The 21,820-nt window shown below is 40.4% G+C and overlaps 1 protein-coding gene across 1 annotated transcript in view; it reads left to right on the forward strand.

The window, feature by feature from the left end:
• LOC109918284 (hemicentin-1-like) overlaps positions 1 to 21,820 on the forward strand; it is a 417,033-nt gene that overhangs the window by 101,475 nt on the left and 293,738 nt on the right. The window contains exons 5-9 of the mRNA XM_048613389.1: positions 8,940 to 9,111; positions 10,668 to 10,774; positions 11,206 to 11,326; positions 15,810 to 16,073; positions 17,507 to 17,651. Coding sequence (XP_048469346.1) covers positions 8,940 to 9,111; positions 10,668 to 10,774; positions 11,206 to 11,326; positions 15,810 to 16,073; positions 17,507 to 17,651 — 809 coding nt within the window. The remainder of the gene's footprint in view (positions 1 to 8,939; positions 9,112 to 10,667; positions 10,775 to 11,205; positions 11,327 to 15,809; positions 16,074 to 17,506; positions 17,652 to 21,820) is intronic.

Here is a 21,820-nt window from a genome sequence, read left to right on the forward strand (position 1 = left end):
CCCCCCCCCAACCAAGGATGTGCCCTCAGCTCCCCCCACCACTGTGTTCCCTACGACAGTGCTGCCAAATTCCGAATGAACGCCATCGTGTCCATAAGGTCTCTCACCAACTTCTACAGATGCACCATTGAAAGCATACTGTCTGGGTGCATAACAGCCTGGTATGGCAACTGCTCTGCCCAGAACCATAAGAAACTACAGAAGGTGGTGTGCACAGCCCAGACCATCACGGAAGCCAACCTTCCATCCATGGACTCTATTTACATGTCTTGCTGCCGCGAAAAGGCAACCAACATCATCAAAGACCCATCGCATCCTGGTAATGATCTCCTACAAGCTCTTCTGTCAGGTAGAAGAAACAGAAGCCTGAACACATGCGCAAATAGGTTCAGGAACAGCTTCTTTCCGGCTGTTATCAGACTGTTGAATGGACTGTAGCCTCAAATAATGTAACCTGCAATGTAACCTGTATGCCTCTAAGTCTTTTTGATCTGTACATCCTTTGTTTGCTGTGATCTGCTTGTACCGCTCGTAAACAAAGCTTTTCACTATATTTCGGTACACGTGACCATAAAATCAATCAAATCAATTCTCCACTTCTTCTGAGACAGAGTTCTAAAGTTGCAGAACTATCTTGGAGAAAAGATCTCCCTGCATCTCTGTCCTAAAAGGGTGACCCCCTAATTTTTAAACAGTGCCCCCTAGTTCTGGACTATCAGACAAGAGGAAACATCCTTGCCACATCCACTGTTGAAGACTGTTCAGTACTTTATATGCTACAATCATGTCACCTCTCACTTTTCTAAACTCCAGTGGAAACAAGCCCAGAACGTCCAACCTTTAGCCCCTAAGCCAACAGTTCATTCCAGGAATTAGTCTTGCAAGCCTTCTATTTATATTCTTCCCTAAAAAGGAAACCAAAATTGTATACAGTACGCAGATGTGATATCACCACTGCCCTGTATAATCAAAGGGTAACGCCATTACTTTTAAGTTCAATTCTTCTCATGATAAAGGATAGCATTTCATTACTTTCTGTTTACTATGTCCACCAGCTAATCTTCTGTCCACACTAACATGTTACACCCTATATCATGAGCTCCTATTTTGCACAATAACCTTTTATGTGGCACCTTGTAAAATACCTTCTGGAAATCCAAGTGCAGTACATCTACGGGCTCCTTTTATCCACAACGCATGTTAGTTTTGCAAAAAACTGCAATGAATGGTCAAACATTTTTTCTTTCGATGAAACTGTGCTGACTGTTCCTGGTTACCTTGAGCTTTTCTAAATTCCGAATTGTAATGTCCTTAATGTTTCATTTGAACACACAACCCATGACCAATTTCACAGTAACTGGCCTCTCATTTATTTTAATCTGCTTCTCTTCTTTCTTGAATAGAGGAATTATATTTGCTAGCTTCCAATTTTATAATGTCCTGGCTGAAGTAAGCTAAGGCAGCACAGTAATTGGATTTGTGTGGTGATACCCCCATTCAGAGTGCTTTCTGCACAATGCTTTTTTGTTTGAGTGATTTTAAGAACAGAGGTTTCTTGAATGGTGATGTCAAGCATTACCTTGAGTTTCAATTTAGCATGCTTGAACAATTATTTCTGTGCATGCATTAAGAAGCATACTTTTGCCCAGTATCTGCTAGCTCCCCCTGCCAAACTGTGACCTGCTGCCAGTGTCCCTTTTGATCTGTCAGGTCCCATCTCCGGGTTATCCCTGGGACAGGAACTGCACAGCCACACTCTTGAAGGGGTGCAGTTTGCCTGATTGGTTGAAATTCATGTTGGTATACAATGGCGAGGACTGACCAGGAACCAGTCAGGCCAGCCCGATGCATGTTCTCCAGGAGCGTGTTCAGGCCCAGACCTATGTCCATCATCATTTACCGTTGAGAGCCCTGCAGCAACCAGATGTTAACCAAATTCTCTAACTTGAAGAAATGTTCCCAGAGCAGGTACAGAAGGTCCGCCAGCTGCTGCTGCCAGAAGCATTTCTGCGCTGCAAGTGTGTTTTCCTCCTCATTGTGCAGTTTGTTTTGGCTGGTTCAGATGCCATTTAATTTATTTTCAGGTAGCGCTTGTTGTGTTTGATGCAGTTGCAGTGAACAGAGACAAAGTAGTAGATAGCTCTCATTGTGAAACAGGAGCCTAAAACAATCTTTTATGTGTTTTCTTCCGGCAAAATTATCTTTGTTCAGTGTGAAAATTGAATCATCAGCCTTGAACACTGTTTCTTGGGAGCACAGTAGGCATCTAAATGAAGGATAGTGTATACTTCAGTACTTTGCTCTTCTGATTGTATGCACACTAAGCCACAGTAGGAGCTCATCTGTTTCTCTTGCTCTTTATAACTCCTCCCCAGGCAGGCTTAAAAGTGAAAAACTCCTATGTTTTGACAGTAACAACTTTTGACAGGAAAGATCTTTGGGTTTAGTGAGCCCACCTAGCCACAGTAAACTCCTGCGACATTTCTGAAAACTTTAAAGCTCATTTGCTGACATGAGCTTGTCTGCTTACTTCCTGAAGTTGTTTAAGGTTTCTTGTTCCATCATCCGTGCCAGCAATCTGTTCCACATACTAATCTCTTATTTCAGAAACAGTGTTCCTCCTGGGTTTTCTTTTTTCTTTCGTTGTTCATAATTTAGAAATTCTGCTCATGGCAGAAAAGCTCTCTTGGATCCATGTTTTACAAAAATTCCTTCTTGAGAAAGGGCTTCACTGGCAAGGGCATCCTGATTGCCTTTACGATGGTGGTAGTGAGCCACCTGCTTGAACTGCTGCAGTCCATGTGGTGTGGGGCCACCTACAGTGCTGTTAAGAAGGGAGTTACAGGAATTTGACACAATGATATTGAAGGAATGAGGATAAAGTTCCAGTAAGGAAGGCTTGTGGCTTGGAGGGAAACTTCCAGGTGATGGTGTTCCCATGCATCTGCTATCCTTGTTTTTCTATTTGAAGTGGTCATTGGTTTGGAAATTGCTCCCCAGTGGAGCCTTGGTGAGTTGCTGATCTGTAAATTTGTTCAAGTCTTTCATAATTTTAATCACTTCTATTACGTCCAATTTGGTACTTTGCTTTAATGAACCGAGAGACTCAGTTTGGTCTACCTTTCCACATACTTCTTTCACTTTAGTTCTGAGACCAACATGTAGATCTTTCCATTTACTGTCTGCAGTAACTGAATATCCTCCTTGAAATAGGCAGATCAAAACAGCGCAGAACAAACTAATTTAGATCTTATCATGTCCAAGCAGAGTTTTAAGACAACTTCCTGGATTTATATATCATCCCAATATTCTGTTTGATTTTTTTTAATGGCCAAAGAACATGATTATGATAGTTTAGTGACGTGTCCATCAAAATCCAAGATCTCTTTCCTACTCTGACCGAAACTTTGAAATATTTACATTACAGCACATAATCCACCTCAACCTGCTAAATCTCTTAACCTTCCTTTAGATACACTTAAATTGCATCTTCAAATCCTTCATCGTTGTTTTACTGTGAAGGATGGTGAAGGGTGCTTCAGGGCAGGCTTGAGCCTTCTTCCCATTTGAAGTTTCCTTGAACATATGATATCTACAAAGGTCTATAGTCATCTCTCTCCATGAAAGAGAGACAATTAATTATGTATAGCTTGAGGGTAACCACTCCATTGAATGGAGTCTGGTGAGGAGGCAGGCCTCCATGAACTACTGCAGACACCACAGGTGTTGAACTCATGCTGTTAGTTTTATTCTGCATTACACTCTAGTCATTTAAACATCTGAGTGAATTGAACTCCTATATTTATAGTATAGTTGCAAATGGACCATTGATATGCATGCTATTAAATACTAGTCTGATATTGCCTATTTTTAACACAGTACAAAGATTATCAGAATCAAATCCTCTTGTATAAATATTTAATGGGCTTGACTTTCAGTCTCTTGCTTTAAAAGTTTTATTGTTTCATGTATTCCATTTCCACTGCTGAGGTTATTACTTCAATGAGCCTCGTACTTTAATGTGATTTCTCAAGGGACCATGTGTTTAAAGCTAAGTAATGGCGCAGGAAGCTGGCCCAGAGCATGACCGTGTCAAATCTGCATGTTATTAAAATTGATCCCTCTTCAGAATCAAGAATTCGCAGAATGCTTTGTACAGTTTTCATAGTCCTGTCCCAGCAGTGAAACCAGTTAGGGTCTTAGTGGCGACGGCAGAAGCTGAAGGCTGTCTGGTTTTCTTCTTTGATACTGTGATTTATTTTCCCATCCATGCTGTGCTGAAGGCAGGAACTCTTGCATGATGTTCCTGAGAGAGTAAGAAATAGGAGTAAGGCTATATGGTCCCACTGGTCTGTTCAGCCATTCATTAGGTTCATGGGTGATCTTCTACCTCAGCTCCACTTTCCTATCCTATACCATATCCTAGTACAATTTCACAGGCACCAGGTATCTTTAGTGTCTTCTACAAATAGCTATTTTTCATTTGTGAAGCTAGACTATAGAGTCATGATGAGCTAATTGGCCCTGGGTCTGTCACAAATAAGCCTGTTTTTTGTTATCGCGGTGTCTGCATACATCTTTAAGCCAGTCGCTTGGTAGTGATCGTCCCCATTGAGAGCTCTGATTCTTTTTAAGCTTGCTGTATTCCAGCAGCACTTAGACTAATTATCAGGCAATCAGCACAGATAAGGGGTTGACAAAAGAAACAGAGAGGAAATCAGAATATCTTTTCACACAGTGGATTATGATCTGAAATACATCACCTGAGAGGTGCTGAGTGTAGATTTTCAGAAAGGATTGAAAAAATACTTAAAGGTTTGCAGGACTATGGGAAAAAGACCAGGCCAGTGGAACTAATTGAAGCTCTTTGAAAGAACTGAAGTAGGCTTGACAGGTTAAATGGCCTCCTTCTGTGCTATACGATTCTATGAAGCTAGTCCTTAACAGATGACTATGGTTCATTACTACAGAAGATGGTGCATCTAATTATTGATCATGGGGCAAGGAAGGGAAACTCTCCATTGTGATACTTCCTTGCATGTTCCATCTCTACTTGACAGCCGAAATTTACTTGAATTATCATGTTCAGGAACAGAATGACGCTGTGATTTATATTCTATTAATATCCTATAACTCTGGCAGTGCTCCTGCAACATTATCTGCTGGTGATTTCTTTTATGAGGTAGTGTCAGTACGCTGTCTTAGTTACAAATTTGATAAGTCCAGACAGCCAAAGCAAGTTTACCAACTTTATGCAGTTATCAGCTAAGCTGGAAATACTGGGTTTTTTGGCCAATGTTGAGATGAGTGATCTCACCCTGGCTGGTGATAGGAGATATTCCTACTGTTTATCAGCAAAAAAGTTGGGGAGAAAACACCCCCTTCCCCTGGATCCCCTCTGTTCAAATTGACTGAAGACAGAATCTCCCTTAGCTGTTTCCTCTATTCACTCATCCTGATCAGACAACCTCTCACTCATTGTCAAAGTGGCCTTGTAAAGAATGTTAATTATACTAAGCTCTAGAAGGTTTCCTGTGGCCCTGGAGAACTGCATGACGAAGTTGTCAACAAGTTTAGGAACTCAGAGGAAAGGGATGAGATTTCACAAACACATAAAAGGGACAATAATTTTTTCAATCTAAGGGTGAGGTGGTAGATCTTATTAGGAGGAATAAGACTTCACATTCCTTAACAATATGAATTTAAATGAGTATTGGAAGAAAGGGATTTGAGATTACAAGTTGACACTGTAAGTAAGCCAGACAAACTACAAACAAAGCACAAAAAAGATGTTTTCTCCTGTGAAGGAATCCAAAACCAGGGTTATAAATGCCAGTTGCTAATAAATACAATGAAGAATTCAAGGGGAGTTTCTTTACCCAGGGTGTCGTGAGATTGTGAAACCTGGAAGCGTAGAAATGTTATAACACAGAGAGCACCCATTCAGCCTATGGTGACACCGCCACTTGAATAGATTATCTGCCCATTCTAATCCCATTTGCCAGCACCTGATTCATAGCCTTGTAGGTTTCAGCACTTCAGCTGCAGATCCAGGTTCCTTTTAAATTAGTGGAGGGGTTCTGCCTCAGCCACAGAACAAGGCAGCAAATTCCAAACACCTACCACCCTCTGGACGTTGACATTTTTCTTCATGTCCCCTTTAACTCTTTCACCAATCACCTTAAACCTAGTATTGACCAGTTTTATCAAACCCCTCAAGGGTAACTGGGGCAGGCAATATACGTTGGCCAGCCAGCGACGCCCACATCCAACGAGTGAATAGGAAAATTATTTTGTCCACCTCAATTAAGTCATCCCTCATCCTTTTCTATTCTAAGGAAATATCCCTAGCCTATCCAGTCTTTCCTCATAGTTGTAATTTTCAAGCGGTGACAACAATTCTGTAAATTTCTTTTGCACCCTGTCTAGAGCAATTATGTCTTTAATTTGATCAGAACTGAACACAAAACTCCAGTCTTAGCCTAGCCAGTACTGACAAAGTTCCAACATTACATTCTTGCTCTTATATTCACTACCTTGCCTAATGATGGAAAGCATCCTATATGCTTTCTTTGTCATCTTATCATGCCACCTTCAGGTACCTGTGGGCATGCACTCCAAGGTTTTTCACTGTGTCCACTCCTCTCTGTACCGTCTTCTTTATTATGTATTCCCTTGCTTGGTTTGCCCTTCCCAAGTACATAACCTTGCATTTCGACAGATTGAATTCTATTTGCGACTTCTCTGCCCACTCAACTGAACGATTGTTATCTTCCTGCAGTCAACAACCATCCTTCTCCATAGGTGTGGTTTAGGCTAATACTATTGTTGCCTTTTAAGGGGAAGTTAGATAAACACATAAAGGAGAATGGATTCGAGTTACACAGTGATAGGGTGAGATAAAGCAAGGGGAGAAGTGGCTTGTATGGAGCATTGGTATGAACTAGCTGGACTGAGTGGCCTGTTTCTTTGTACATTGCATGTAACATTAAAAATACACAAATATCAGAGAAGTGTATTTGATGCATCCATAGTCTCAGTTAGGATGTGATGAGTGACATTTTGTGGTACCCCTTAGATATTTTGATGTGAGGCCAAAGCTGCACTACTTGTATCACATGTTGCTTTAGCATTCTGTGCCCAAAGCCTGAAAACCAACCATGAGCCTGCCAGAAAAGCTTGTAAATTTCAGATCATTCTTTAAGAATGAGACCATGTCTAAATCCCTGCAAAGAGCTAGGTAAATTAGGCTTTTGTTTATTGAAGGTATCCAACCATTGTTTTAGCATTGGGTCCTTTTGATTACCTCATTACATTTATAACATAGATTTTTTTAAATTTGCTGACTTTCTAACCATAAATGTGCCTCTTAAGATGAATCATTAAATCTGGGATGTGTAATTGAGATGAAAGAATCTGCTATCCTTATTTATTTTTCACATTTTTAAGGATATTTTCTCAATCCACGATTTTTTTTTCACGAGTGCAATAAAACTGGATTCAAGAGACAATTAGTTGCCTTTCATGAGATGAATGAGAATGAGATTGTGAAAGTAAGATTGAACCTTTCTAGCACTGAAAGTTTTAACGTTATTTTGTGCTGTTGATGGGTTAACTTTGCCAATAGTACACCAAAATTGGCTGAATGGAATGAATGGAACAACAGCAAGAAAGTTTCCTCCAGTTATATTCCCTTTCCTACTATCTTCCATAAAGAAGGTTGTGGATTCTGAATGGCTCCTCTCATTGTTGCAATGTAACTCAGTACATATTAGAAAATGGCACTGATTTTATTTCTGCCCTTGTAGAGACGAGTTAGGAGGCATGATCAAGAGCAAAGCTGAAAATGCATGTTAGATCAGTTATCTAACGTGTTCCTGACCATGAGTGAACTTGTTAATGACGTTGGGTCAGTTAGGCAACATTTTGGCTCGTTAGTGGGCGAGGTGGAAGAAAGATCCCAGCATTGTTTAAATCTTCCCAACTGTAGCCAGGCTTCTCCTACACCCCTCTGAGACTGGAGAAGGTCTCCTGCCAACAGGCTACGAGGTTATCAACATCTTTCCTTCTGGATCTGGTGGTTAAAAGCTATCAATGGGAATGGTTTTCCTGTCACACTGTTGGCCTGCCAGCTGTGGCCATGCATATATTTAAATCTTTCACAATAAGCCTTCGTGGTCTCCTTCCTACGTTAGCAGGCCAACCTGCTCCTCCGTAATTGGACATAGTTCCAAGAGGCAGCTTTGTAATTGCCTACCTCTGGGAAGATCAGGACTGACATTCTGTCCTGGCCATTTTCGTGTTCTTGACCTGTTATTGAGGTCAACATCAAATTGTGACCCAGGGAATATTCAGCCTGCTGAATACGGTTCCAGTCTACTACTTATTCCTTCTAATTTAGCTGAAATGATAATTTTTCACCTCAGGAGATGGGGAACATGGAATAATTTGCTTCGGAGCATCACAGGGGCATATGTCTTGATAGTTAATGATTTTCTGTGCTGTGCTATCAAACAAGTGTTCTTGGATTGTGCACCTTGAGCAAGTTACAGATACTTTGTTCATTGAGTACCCGTTCTGAGCTTAGTCACTAAGGGTGTTAATTTCCTTCTTGTACCCAGCAATTGCAGCAAGGTAAATCATGCATAAATTGAAGAATGCAGTGAATCCTGAATGAAAGTGCAATTGTATGGCTATTTGTTTGTTGAGCGTATGTATTTGGATGAGGACTGAATCAGGTTTAGTTGTGATGATTACAGAAATTGAATGACCTCGTTACATTCAATGCCATCTGATTAGTGAGGTAAGATAAGCGATAAATAGACACCTATTAAACTTTATGCAGTGTTTTCAGGAAAAATGAATGGAAAAGTATTAGGGAATGGTGGAAAGTAATGTGGTAAAGTAAGCAGTGTGGTTATGATTTTGTTTTGATCTAGGTACTGAAATGGGTTGAAAGAACCATCCAGGCTTCTAAAGTCCATTTGCTGTCCACTGATCATAAGGAGAAGGAGGAGCATCTCTGGCTGGTGCCCTTTGACCCTAACCTAAAAGAAGTCACCATTTCTCTTAGTGGCCCCACTCCAGCCATAGAAATTCAGGATCCCTTGGGTAAGATATAAGAGGGTAAATATTCTTGGCTACTTGATATTACAAAATTTGAACATTGCTGATAAAAGAGACATGTTGTCAAAGTTATTGATTTTATCTGGACAGAATCACAAGAATATGAAATCTCAAAAGGAATAAAAATTTATACTGCATGAGAAGAGGCGTCTGATTAGTAGACAAGTAGACTCTGACTGGTCGAGGCATTGCTGTAGGGAATGCATCAGGCTGCGGATAGCTGCAAAGCTTTTGTTTGAATTCAAACCAGGCAAGTCAACTCTGATTGTTCAGATGGAGGAAATTGCTGACCCCAAGGTTTTGTTCAGTTGTAAAGGGTGCAGTGTATTGTTTTGATGTATTTGCAGAAGATGTGATCCTGTGTGTGAAAATGTGGTTTCTTAAGTACATGAACCACACTGAACCTAAGTGTCAGGATTGTTTAGCAAGTGTCATCCACTTGCAGAATCACATCTAATGATAGACACTTTGTTCTAAAGTTTTGCAAGCGTGGATGGTTAGGTACATTCAACACTGTGTCTGTTACAAACAGCCATAGGGACATGCTATTTGATACTATTCAACAGACATTTGGATATAAGGCTTATGTTTCGCGATCACACTGGTGCTGAGATGCACAAATCACACGTTGCGCATTTATCAGGTAGGCAGAATGCCTTTTTGGCTTGATGCCAGCATTCTGTTCGTGGAGAATTACCACTAGTGCTGATACTGTATATAGTAGCATGAAATGGCTGGCTTTACCTGCTGATCATTTTTATGCCAGATTCTAGTGAGCAAGGATCCACAGAACAAAACAACAGTGTCGGACCTTCCTAATCTGGCACTCTCTGGCTCACTACTTGCAGTACAGTTTTGATTTTTGTTTATGTAAAATTGCTGTTTAGGTCACAAGGTCACAGAATGCGCATGTCCAGTTTGCACTTGCATTTCTTTTAGTGAAGTGTTTTTTATTTTTGTCTGGAGTAATTTAAATAGACTTGTTGATAAAATAATAATTTTGCTCACAGTTGGGTGTTAGAGGCTTAAAAGTTAAATGCGTCAACTTCACAGAGGAACAAATGCCTCTGGTACCATTGGTGCTTACACCAGGATCTATATTGAGAAACATTTATTGCTTTAAAATATGATTTACAGCAAAAAGAATGAGTTGAAACAAATAATAGAATGCAGAGGATCGTGAGCAGCATGCCGTGCAGTGCTTTTTAAATGTCCTTAAAAACTTCCTTTGGATGGATGAACTTTTCATTGATGCTTTTTACATCACCTACTTCAGGATTTTATAAATTTCACTTTTTGACTCCCTTGGTGTTATTTATTGTTCGCAGTGGTGAAACAGTGTTTAGACTCTGCATTCTTCAACATCCTTTTTATTGTTGGATTTTCCTAGTCTATTATGCTGCAAAGTCTGGAATTATTGGGCTGCCCCTTGCAATCCATTTACATTTTAGAGATGGACTGGGTGTTTTCCCAGCCAATCCTGTTTATCCACTAGCACCATGTTTGGAAGCAGTGCTAATTCTGATCAGACTTTCTTTCAGGGCGGTTCATGTGGCGAGGATTGGGTTTGAATGAACTGTTGAATATTCCAAACTCAGCACGTGTTGTCAATGTGAAAAATCCACAGCCTGGAATGTGGACAGTAAAGGTGAGGACTTAATTTGTGTTGTGTCAATGGTCATTGTTTCTTTGAATCTCATTGACTTGTTTCTAATAAAGTTCAATTACTACATCATGTTCTCTCAATGCATCTATCTTGTGTAGAGATGAAGACACATATACCAACTAATTCACTCAGAACTTAAAGTTTGGATCTCCTTGACTTCCACAGTTTTCTACTCCTTCAATCTATAGTCTGTATAAACTCTTGTTATCACCCATTAGTTATTTCCAGATTTATGCAATTTGCTCCATCTCTTTCAATTTTGATGATTTGTGCACTATATGCTTTGACTCCTTTCCTTTGACTCTATGCATAAACACTAATCTGGATGCATTTATTAAATATTGTCCCTGCTCTTGTTATTATACTTGTTTTATTCACTGGGGTGCTGATGAGCGAGGTTTGTTTCCTTTAAGCTCCGCAGCACTGGACGCCACTCCGCACGGATCACAGGAGTCAGTAGTATTGATTTCCGGGCTGGATTTTCTACAAAACCTACTTCAGATTTCCAAGAAACAAGTGAGCGTCCGATCCAAGGTCGGTAAACTGAAACATTATACCTCTAATAACAGCTTAACTCCACAATTAACAGGATAAGATCATATAGTTCACTTGACAGAAACAGGTCATTTGGTGTAAAAGGTCATGTTAGTCTTTATGCTCCCCAAAAATCTCTTCCCACTCCTCTTCATGTAACCCTAACAAGCAAAATTTTCTATTCCTTTCTCATGTTTTGGAATACTGCCTGCAATTCTAGTTTCCCTGCTATACGAAGAATGGTGTGAAACTTGAAAGGGTTCAGAAAAGATTTACAAGAATGTTGCCAGGGCCTGAGGCTTTGAGCTGTAGGGAGATGCTGTAAAGGCTGGGGCTGGGGCTATTTTCCCTGGAGCGTCGGAGGCTGAGAGATAACTTATAGAGGTTTATAAAATCATGAGGACATGGATAAGGTAGGTAGACAAAGTCTTTTCTGCAGGCTGGGGGAGTCTAAAAGGTGAGGGGATAGGTTTAAGGTGAGAGAGGAAAGATTTAAAAATGACCTAAGAGGCAACTTTTTCACACAGAGAGTGGTGCATATATGGAATGAGCTGCCAGAGGAAGTGGTGGACGCTGGTACAATTGCAACATTTAAAAGGTATCTGGATGAGTATATGAATAGGAAGGGTTTAGAGGGATATGGGCCAAATTCTGGCAATGGGACTAGATTTATTTCGGATATCTGGTCGGCATGGACACATTGAACCGAAGGGTCTGTTTCTGTGCTCTGTGTCTCTAATGACTGTGCATATAGCTTCACCCTCAATTGAATCTACTCTGGATTTTGAATTGTGACTTATGATATTGATGGTAGTAAGTGTGAAATTCTTCAGCCATTTTAATCATGGAATTAAACAGAATCAAGTATTTTAAAAATGTAGAGATTAATCTAACATTACAATTACTAAACAAGTAGCAGGATAAAACATTTCATCTGATACGTTAAATGTCAGGCCTGTAGAAAGTACAAGTGCTGAGACTGTTTAGACTACATTGTTGAAGCACTGTAGAAAACCACTCCCTTAAGAAGTGTCAATTTTTCGTGCACCCTGATTAAATTCATGTGTCCTCTGTTCAGGAATGTTATTCTGTTGGAACATTGCTATTTAGGTAGTCATTAAATTCAGTTTTTCAAATTTGGTCTGCCCATCTCTAATTACTCAACGGAAAGTGTTTGTGAGCCACCTTGTTGAACAGCTGCAGTCTGGGTGGTACTAGGAAGCCATTTCCAGAATTTTGAACCAGAGACAATGAGGGGACAGTGATATAGTTTGTGTCACAGAATGACACAGATTGCAGAATGGGAATGGCACATTGGTTTGCTTTGTGTGAAGATGAGGATTAATTGTGACTATTTAATTCCCTCTGGAGATTTCTTTGTTCTTTTAACATCCAGAATTTCTTGAAAAGCATTGAAGACCAATTGCCTATGTGTTTTTATTTTAAATGTTTGTGCAGAATCAACATCTCATTGGTGTAACTGCAGTAGATATGATTTGTACATCAGCACATGTGCTGAGTGTGGATATATGGTGGAGATGGGGGAGAAATCTTCAGCATTTTCTTTCTGGGAACACAAAATAGAAATGGAATGTGTAGGAAATTCACAATAGGTCAGTCAGCATCTGAAGAATGCAATACATTCATATTTCAGGTTGAACTTTTCGTTAAGAAAGGTGGGAAGTTGCAAATGTACCTTCAGCTGCAGAAAACTCACCCAAAATGTAAGCCTCTAATCAATTGGTTAAACAAAATATCTGCCAAAATTTGCCAACATGAACTTTCAAAATACAGAATTGCTTGTTAGAGCTTTCAACTGCTGCCCCTGTTTCTTTATCTGAAAAATAATACAGTGAACGTTCAAAATCGAAGGGAAGGAGCATGTCTTACCAACTGGTGAATGTCTATCTGATTGTGAAATGGGGCAAATGCTCTTTGAAATGAAGGTGTCATGTTGGAATGGTTGAGCATGATCTGTGCAGGTAACTAGGTGTAGGACTGTTCTGATCAACCAGCATTGCTCCTTATTAAGAACTCAGGGAAGAAGGTTGTTGCTGAAGTCTTGGTTCCAAATAATTAGTTAACCCAATGTCCCAAGATCCTCGCTGGATAAACAATGGGAAGCTTATCACTAGTCCACTGAACTGATACAATGAATGGTGTAGTTGGTTACATTCCTATTGTGGCCTTCTCCACAACTGTAGAATCTCATTCTTCAGCTCTGCTCGTTCTGAGCCTCAAGGCAAAGTGGTACATGTCCTCACAGGAAGAGAGTAGTTTGGCAATGTCAAACAAACAGAAATTTCCCCTTGTGGGTTTCTCATTAGTTTAGATATGAGACTTTCAAATACTGTGATGGGTTTCTGTTTGTAGCTGATATCCAAAATAAACCTGGGAATCTGAGTGCAGAACGAGAAAGTGGAAACTGAAAATCAATTTCATTTTCCAAACAAGTAATTTAATTAATTAATAAAAAGCCTTCCAATCATTCAATCCCAAGGAAAAGTTCTGCAAAAATACTGTGGAATCCCAAAGAGGAATTTAAACAAAACCCAAGTACTATCTTGATACCTCCATTACTGGAATTGGCTGTTTTACATCCAGAGATTACAACCCTCCATTTTCAGTACTAGAGGATCCAGTGCATATTCTGGTGTTTTCTTAATATCTCAGACTGTAACGTTCCCTATAACAACTCACACCCCCAAAACTACTCCCAAACCAATCTCAGCTAGATAGTTCTCTAGCTCTTTTTTTGTTGTTAGAGTTAATCAATTCATTTTGCCATGTGTCTTCTTTAAAATGTCCACAGTATATAGCAGCTGAAGGGACAGGAGCAGACCATTTGGCTCCTTGAGCTTGCTGCACCATCCAATATGATCATGGTTGATATTCTACCTCAACCCAGTTTCTGCTTCTAAAGGACCATGTTTACTTTAGTTATTGTTATCTTTGTAAAGGGTCTTAAATCTGTTTTTATATTCCTGGCTAGTTTACTTTCTCAATGTGTTCCCCCCCCTCTCTTATCAATTTATTGGTTGCCTCTTATTAATATGTAAAATACTCCCAAACTTCAGTTTCACGACTATTCTTTGCAACAATATAAGCCTTTTCTTTCCCAATTGAATACAATCCTGAACTTAAAAAATTCCTTAACTTTCCTAGTGAGCCGCAGATGGATTTTTCATGTTGAGTTAAATGTTTTTAAAGAATTGTACTTTTGTAAAATTATTTCTTTACATGTTTCACACTGTTTATTTACTGCCACACTTTTTAGTCTATTTCACTAAGCTACCGTAGCCAACTCTCACTTCATTCCTATGTAATTGATTTTGAGTTTAAGATTTTTGAAGATATACACATTTTGTCTAAACTTTCATCTTGCACTCATTAGCATATTCACATGAATATGAATGTAAAGTAGAACATTTTCTGCTGTTTGAAAAGATAGTGCTATTTGCTGGCATGTGGACTCTGATTGGTAAAAAGTGCTCCCATTGGTACAGCACCACCTAACTGACAGTTAACTGCCAAGCTAGGCAAGTTGACTGTAATTGGTTGTATCATTGCTCAGAGGATGAACCAGAGCACACTGTCAACTATTTTGTTACATTGTAACAAACACAATGTGTTCAGGTGTTCTTTTTTCTGACTGCAAAGAATGAAACTTTCCTGTTTATTAATATATGCAGCTTCGAGTATGCACAAGTGTTTCATACTGTGAGCCCAAATGGCAGTCTTAAGTTGTCAGCATAATTTTTTGCACCTTTATCCTCTTTGGCAACTGTTAACCACAATTAGATACAATTTTGCAACTGAGTATCGTTTGGTTAAAAAACAATCCCCAAGTGTGCTAAGAATGATATCATCTTCAAACTTAATATGGGACTCAAAACTTCTTTCCAGGGGATCTTTTACAATGAGGATACTAATTAAACCTGTCGCATTGCAACTCAGGACAGTTCACAAGAACATTATCTAGCAAAATTTGACATCAAATCGTATCACAATATATTAAGAGGGATACTCAAGTTATGATTGATAATGTTTTGTGAATCACATTGTGAAGATTTGTTAATGACATTATTAAGGTTAGTAGAAACAGTCGGTGAGTATTAATTGTCTTCGAATATATATAAATAGGAGACAGCAGGTACTCTGACGATGACAACTGTAACACTGAACAAGTAATTTAACTTTCTCCATTTGGAAAAGATATGTCTCAGCTTCTGCGTCACCAACCACCTTAAAGTCTATTAACAATGATAAAATAATAATTTCTTCTGACATCTCATTTTGCTGATGGATTGTTAAGGTTCCATCAAGAAGTATTTATCATCAGTTAAATCTCTTAATGACATTGCATATGTTCTAGTATTAGAACTATTTGTATCTAAGTATTTCTTACATTTTGTAGATTCATTCTTTATAACACCCCTAACTCTTATTCTCAAGGAAATTACTGTGTTCTCTTCCATTCCAGGAATCCCCACCCATGTATTGTTGAACTGCTCTGGCCTGCATCCTCCAGGGCAGCTTGACCAATTGGAGCTCCTCAGTACTTCTGGAGAGACCTTGTTGAATCTGCCCATTAGGCCTCATTCCAGCCACAACACAAACACCATGTGGAAAGTTCCAGAATTCATGCCACCTAACGAGAACTTCTTTCTGAAAGTGACAGGATACGATAGTGAAGGTTATCGTTTTCAACGTCTATCCAGTGTCTCCTACACAAATCTGGTCCCTGGTGAGATAATTAATTGCATTGTGTAGTGTCTTGCATGACATCAGGACATCTGAAAACACTTTACAGTTGATTAGTACCTTTTGGAAGCATTGTCAATATTGTAATGAGGGGAATACAGTAGTCAATTTGTGCACAACTAGCTCCCACAAGCAATGGTTTGAAAATGACCACTGATTTTATAGTGACATAAGTTGGTGGATAAATATTGGCCAGGATACTTAGACAGTCCTCCCACTGTTTTTGAATTATAGGATCTTTTTCATCCCAAAGGATAGATCAGTTATATAAAGCCCATGACTGTTGAACTCCAAGATGGAGAATTGGGCTAATTGAGTTTTTTTAATGGGGTATGGCTGACACTGCCACCATTTATTGCCTATCCCTAATTGCCATTGGTCGAAGTATGATGTGTGTGGAATCCACATATGCCCGACCAGGCAAGGATGGCATATTTCCATAAAGAATATTAATGAAATTTATGGGACTTTACGTGGTCATCATTACTGACCAATGTTCGCTCTAATTTTCTTATTGGCTACACAGGCTTCTAAGGCCCGTGTGGCAGCTAACATCTGTGATTGCTGTGCTTAAACATCTGAGCAGCTGCACACGAACGCAGCCACACAACTTAGAAGGAATATTGTGTCTGAGACTAGCTTTGTATTCCAGATGTATTGATTGAATTTAAATACCAACAGCTGCTGTGGTAGGATTTGATCCCACGTTCTCACAGTTTTGGTTTAAATTTCAGGGTTAGTAGTCAGGTGATATTTCCATTTTGTCACCATCTTTTTGTCTTTGTAGGGAAATAATGACCACTGGGGTGAGGTGTTACAGGGAGTGTGAACTCTGGAATAGCTTCCTAATAAGTGGTACCACTTCAAGTTGTAGGGAGAAAATGCCAAATATATGTTTGAGGTTACCCAGATGGTTGGGTGTGATGGAGTGGGTTGTCGGGGGAAGCAGCATGGAGATGCAGGAAAAACTTGAAAAATGTAACATTTCTATTAAAAGTTTTTAAAATTTGTTTATGGGTTACGTATCATTAACAAGACCACCATTTCTTGTCCATCCTTATTTGCCTTTGAGAAGTGGTAGTGAGCTGCTAAGAGGCTTGTTGGGCCACTTCAAATGGCAATTAAGAGTAAATTACTTTCCTCTGGGTTTGGAGTCACATGTAGGCCAGACAGGATACGGGTGGCAGATTTCCTCTTTGGTGAAGGGTATGAGTGAACCAGATGAGATTTTAACAATAATGTGCTAATTCTTGATCATTAGTAATGACTGGCTTTTAATTCTGGATTTATTTATTAAATCAATTTAAATTCCTTTGCTTTTAGAATTGAATTCCCATCTTTGGAACATCAGTCTGAGCCTCTGAATGGGTATTCCAGTAATATTGCTATGTTAAAATGTTTGTGTGTCTGTTTTAGGACCTCCTGTAGTGAGCATGCCCAGTCAAACTCACTGTTACTACATGCAGCCCGCATCGATTCGGTGCTCCGTGAAGAGTCTGATTCCATTCACGCTGAGAATCTTCAGAAATGGCACCAGAATTAAGTCAGACCGCCTGTTTCTGTGAGTACGTGTGAAAAGAATATGGAGTTGCTGACAGTCGGAGTCAACCATTAATTGTATTTATGTTTCTCTTTTGCCCCACATGGAGCTAACATTCCACATCCACTTATCTGAATCTAAGTGGTGAATGCTAGAAGGCTATTTGGCTGTAGGGTCTTCACTGCAGCACTTCTTTGGATGCCCTCATTTAATATCATCACATATCCTTCTTTGCAAGAAACACTGGATATTTCTGAGAAGTAGGGACACTGATTGCTCATATTGAGTAGAGAATCAGGCCTTTTATCCAAACAACACATGTCACTATTTAGGGTCCACTCAAGCTTCTTATCATGTTTTCTCATGTAAATCTACCATTGTAACTCCTTCCTCAAAAACGTATCATGCTTTCTCTTAATTGCAGCAATATCTCTCCCTGTTGTAGTGAACTCCACATTTTCACTACTCTCTAGGTATAGAAGTTTTCTCTGAATCTTGTACTGGATTTCTTAGTGCTATCTTATGTCTATGATCTCTACTTACACCCTTCCCTGCAAGAACAATGATTCTTTCTGTATGAACTTGATCAAAACCTTCAATATTTCAAAGGTCACTGTTAAGTCATTTTTCAGTCTTTTTTTCAAGAGAGAAGAAAAACCAGGCTGTCAGTTCTTTCCCGATATGTACATTTCTCCATTTCTGGTACCATCTTTGTCAATCTTCTTTGCACCTTCGCCAGTGCCTCTGCATCCATTTTTTATAGAGCCATAGAGTTATAGAGTAATACAGCATGGAAACAGGCCCTTTGGCCCAAACTGGTCCATGCTGTCCGTTCAGCTAGTTCCAATTGCCAGTATTGGGTCTATATCCCTCTAAACCCTTCTCATCCATATACCTATCCAAATGTTTTTTTTACATGTTGCCATTGTACCTGTCTCAACCACTTTCTCTGGCAGCCCATTCCATATACACACTACTCTCTGAATGAAGAAGTTGCCCCTCAGGTCCTTCTTAAATCTATCTCCTCTCATCTTAAATCTATGCCCTCTAGTTTTCAATTCCCAATCCCTGGGAAAAAGACTGTATGTATTCATTCTATCTATGCCCCTCATGATTTTAAACAGCTCAATAAGGTCACCCCTCATTCTCCTAAGTTCCAAGAAAGTCCTATCCTGGCGAACCTCTCACTATTACTCAGGCCTACTCTTCCTGGCAACATCCTTGTAATTCTTCTCTGCACACTTTCCAGTTTAACTATGTCTTTGCTATAACAGGGCGACCAAAACTGTATACAATACTCCAGGTACAGCGTTACCAACTGACTTATACAACTGTGACAATAACATCCCAACCCCTACACTCAATGCCTCGACTGACGAAGGCCTGCAGCTAAATGCCTTCTTCATTGCCCTGCCCACCTGTAACGCCGCTTTCAACAAACTATGTACTAGTATTCCTAGGTCCCTCTGTTCCACAACACTCCTCAGGACCTTACCGTTGACTGTTACCAAAATGCAACACCTCACGGTTACCTGGATTGAATTGCATTCGCCAATCCTCAGCCCACTTCCCCATCCGATCAAGATCCCTCTGTAATTTTTGATAACCTTCTTTGCTATTAACGATACCTCCTAATTTTGTATCATCTTTGAACTTACTAATCATGCCCGTACGTTCACATCCAGGTCATTTATCTAAATAAATGGCATACCACTAGTCACAGGCCTACAGTCCAAGAAACAACCTTCAACTATCACCCTCTGCTTTCTACCATTGAGTCAATTTGGAACCCAATTAGCTAGCTTTCCCTGGATCCCATGTGACCTAACTTTCATGACTAGTCTGCCATGCGGGACCTTGTCAAAGGTCTTACTAAAGTCCATTTGACAACATCTACTGTCTTATCCTGATACATCCCCTTGGTTACCACTTCAAAAAACACTACAAGATTTGTCAGACATGACTTCCTGTGCATAAATTAGGGCGACACGGTAACTCATTGGTTAGCACTGCTGCCTCACAGCGTCAGGGACCCAGTTCAGTTCCACCCTCGGTTGACTGTCTGTGTGGAGCTTGCACATTCTCCCCGTGTCTGCGTGGCTTTCCTCTGGGTGCTCTGGTTTTCTCCCACAGTCCAAAGATGTGCAGGGTAGGTGGATTGGTCATGCTAAATTGCCCGTAGTGTTCAGGGATGTTTAGACATGGGGAAATGCAGGGGTAGGGGAATGAGTCAGGGTGGGATGCTCTTCGGTGTGGCGGTGTGGACTTGTTGGGCTGAATGGCCATTTTCCACACTGTAGCGATTCTATGATTCTATGAAATTCCATGCTGACTATCCCTAATCAGAACCTTGACTAGCCAAATGTTGGTTGATCCTGTCCGTCAGTATTCTCGCCAGTAACTTGCCTACCACTGATGTCGGGCTCACTGGTCTGTAGTTCCCTTGCTTGTCTTTGCTACCTTTCGTAAACAATGGAACAACATTAGCCACCTTCCAGTCTTCCAGAACTTCAACAGTGGCTAAAGATGAAGTAAAAAAATCTCTGCAAGGGTCTCTGCAATTTCTTCCCTAGCCTCCCACAACATCTGAGGATAGACTTGATCAGGCCCAGGGGATTTATTCACCTTAATGCGCTTTAAGGCTGCAATACTTCCTCACTGGTAATGTGCATGCGGTCCAAAACATCCCCACTTGTTTCCCTTATTTCCTTAGCATCCATAATTCTATCCTCATCTCCTGTGGCTCCACACATAGATGGCCATGCTGATCTGTAAGGGGACTTAGTTTCTCCCTAGCCACCCTCTTACTCTTAGTATAGCTATAAAATCTCTTGGGATTATATTTAACCTTATCTGCCAGATCAATCTCATACCCTCTTTTTGCTGTTCTGCTTTCCCTCTTGAGTGTGCTCTTACACTTTTTATGGTCATCTAGGGATTCACGTGAGCCGGATAGCTTAAACCCAATGGATGCCTTCTTCTTTTTCCTGACCAGAGCCTCAATATCTCTTGTAAGCCAGGGATCCCTAAACCTGCCAGTTTTTGCCTTCACCCTGACAGGGACATACTGTCCCTGGACTCTTGATATCACACCTTTAAAGGCCTCCCGTTTGCCAGTCTTTCCTTTTCCTTCAAACAGACTGACCCAATCAACCTCTGCTAGATCCTGTCTAATGGCCCCAGAATTGGCCCTGCTCCAGTTTAGCACCTTGACTTGTGGATCTGTCCTATCTTTTTTCCGTAACTGTGTTAAAACTAAGAGAGTTATGGTCACCTGGACCCAAAGTGCTCTCCGACTGACATTATAGTCACTTGCTCAACCTCGTTTCCTAAGAGAAGGTCCAGTGTTGCACCCTCCTGAGTAGGGCCGTCTCCATACTGATTTAGAAAAACTTTCTTGGACACATTTGACAAACTCCACCCCATCCAGGCCTTTTACACTCTGGGTGGCCCAGTCAATACGGGTGAAATTATAATGTCCAACCAAAGGTACTCTATTATTCCTATAGATATCTGCAATCTCTCTACACATCTGCTTCTCTGGTACCCACTGGCTATTTGGGGGTGTATAATACACTCCCAACAGAGTGATCATCCCCTTCTTGTTTCTAAGTCCTATCCATATGGCCTCATTTGATGACCCCTTAAGAAGATCCTCTCTAAGCACTGTTGTTATGTCCCCCCTTTTCAAAAGGGCAACTTCCCTTCCTTGCTTACTTGTACTTCTGTCACACCTGTAGCTTCTGTATCCTGAAACAGTGAGTTGCCAGTCCTGCTCTTCTCTCAGCCATGTTTCAGTTATCGCCATAATATCCCAGACCCCAGAGCCAATCCATGCTCTGAGCTCACCTGCCTTACAAGTCAGGCCTCATGTGTGAAATAAATTCACTTTAAACCAGAATATTTTTCCCTCCCTTTGCTGTGCCCATGGCTATCCTGATTTTCCCCTGACTTATTGATGGCACCTCTCTTATTCAGAGTCCCACCCCCCCTGCCAAACTAGTTTAAATCCTCTCCGGTAACACTAACAAATCTCCTCGTGAGGATATTGGACTCCCTCTGGTTCAAGTACAACCCATCCCTCTTGTACAGGTCACCTCTACCCCAGAAGAGATCCCAATGATTCAAGAACTGAAAACCCGAGCCCCTACACCAGCTCCTCAACCTCTCATTCATCTGGCTTATCTTTC

The sequence above is a fragment of the Rhincodon typus genome, chromosome 28 (genome assembly GCF_021869965.1).
Source record: "Rhincodon typus isolate 14 chromosome 28, sRhiTyp1.1, whole genome shotgun sequence".
Lineage (NCBI taxonomy): Eukaryota > Metazoa > Chordata > Chondrichthyes > Orectolobiformes > Rhincodontidae > Rhincodon > Rhincodon typus.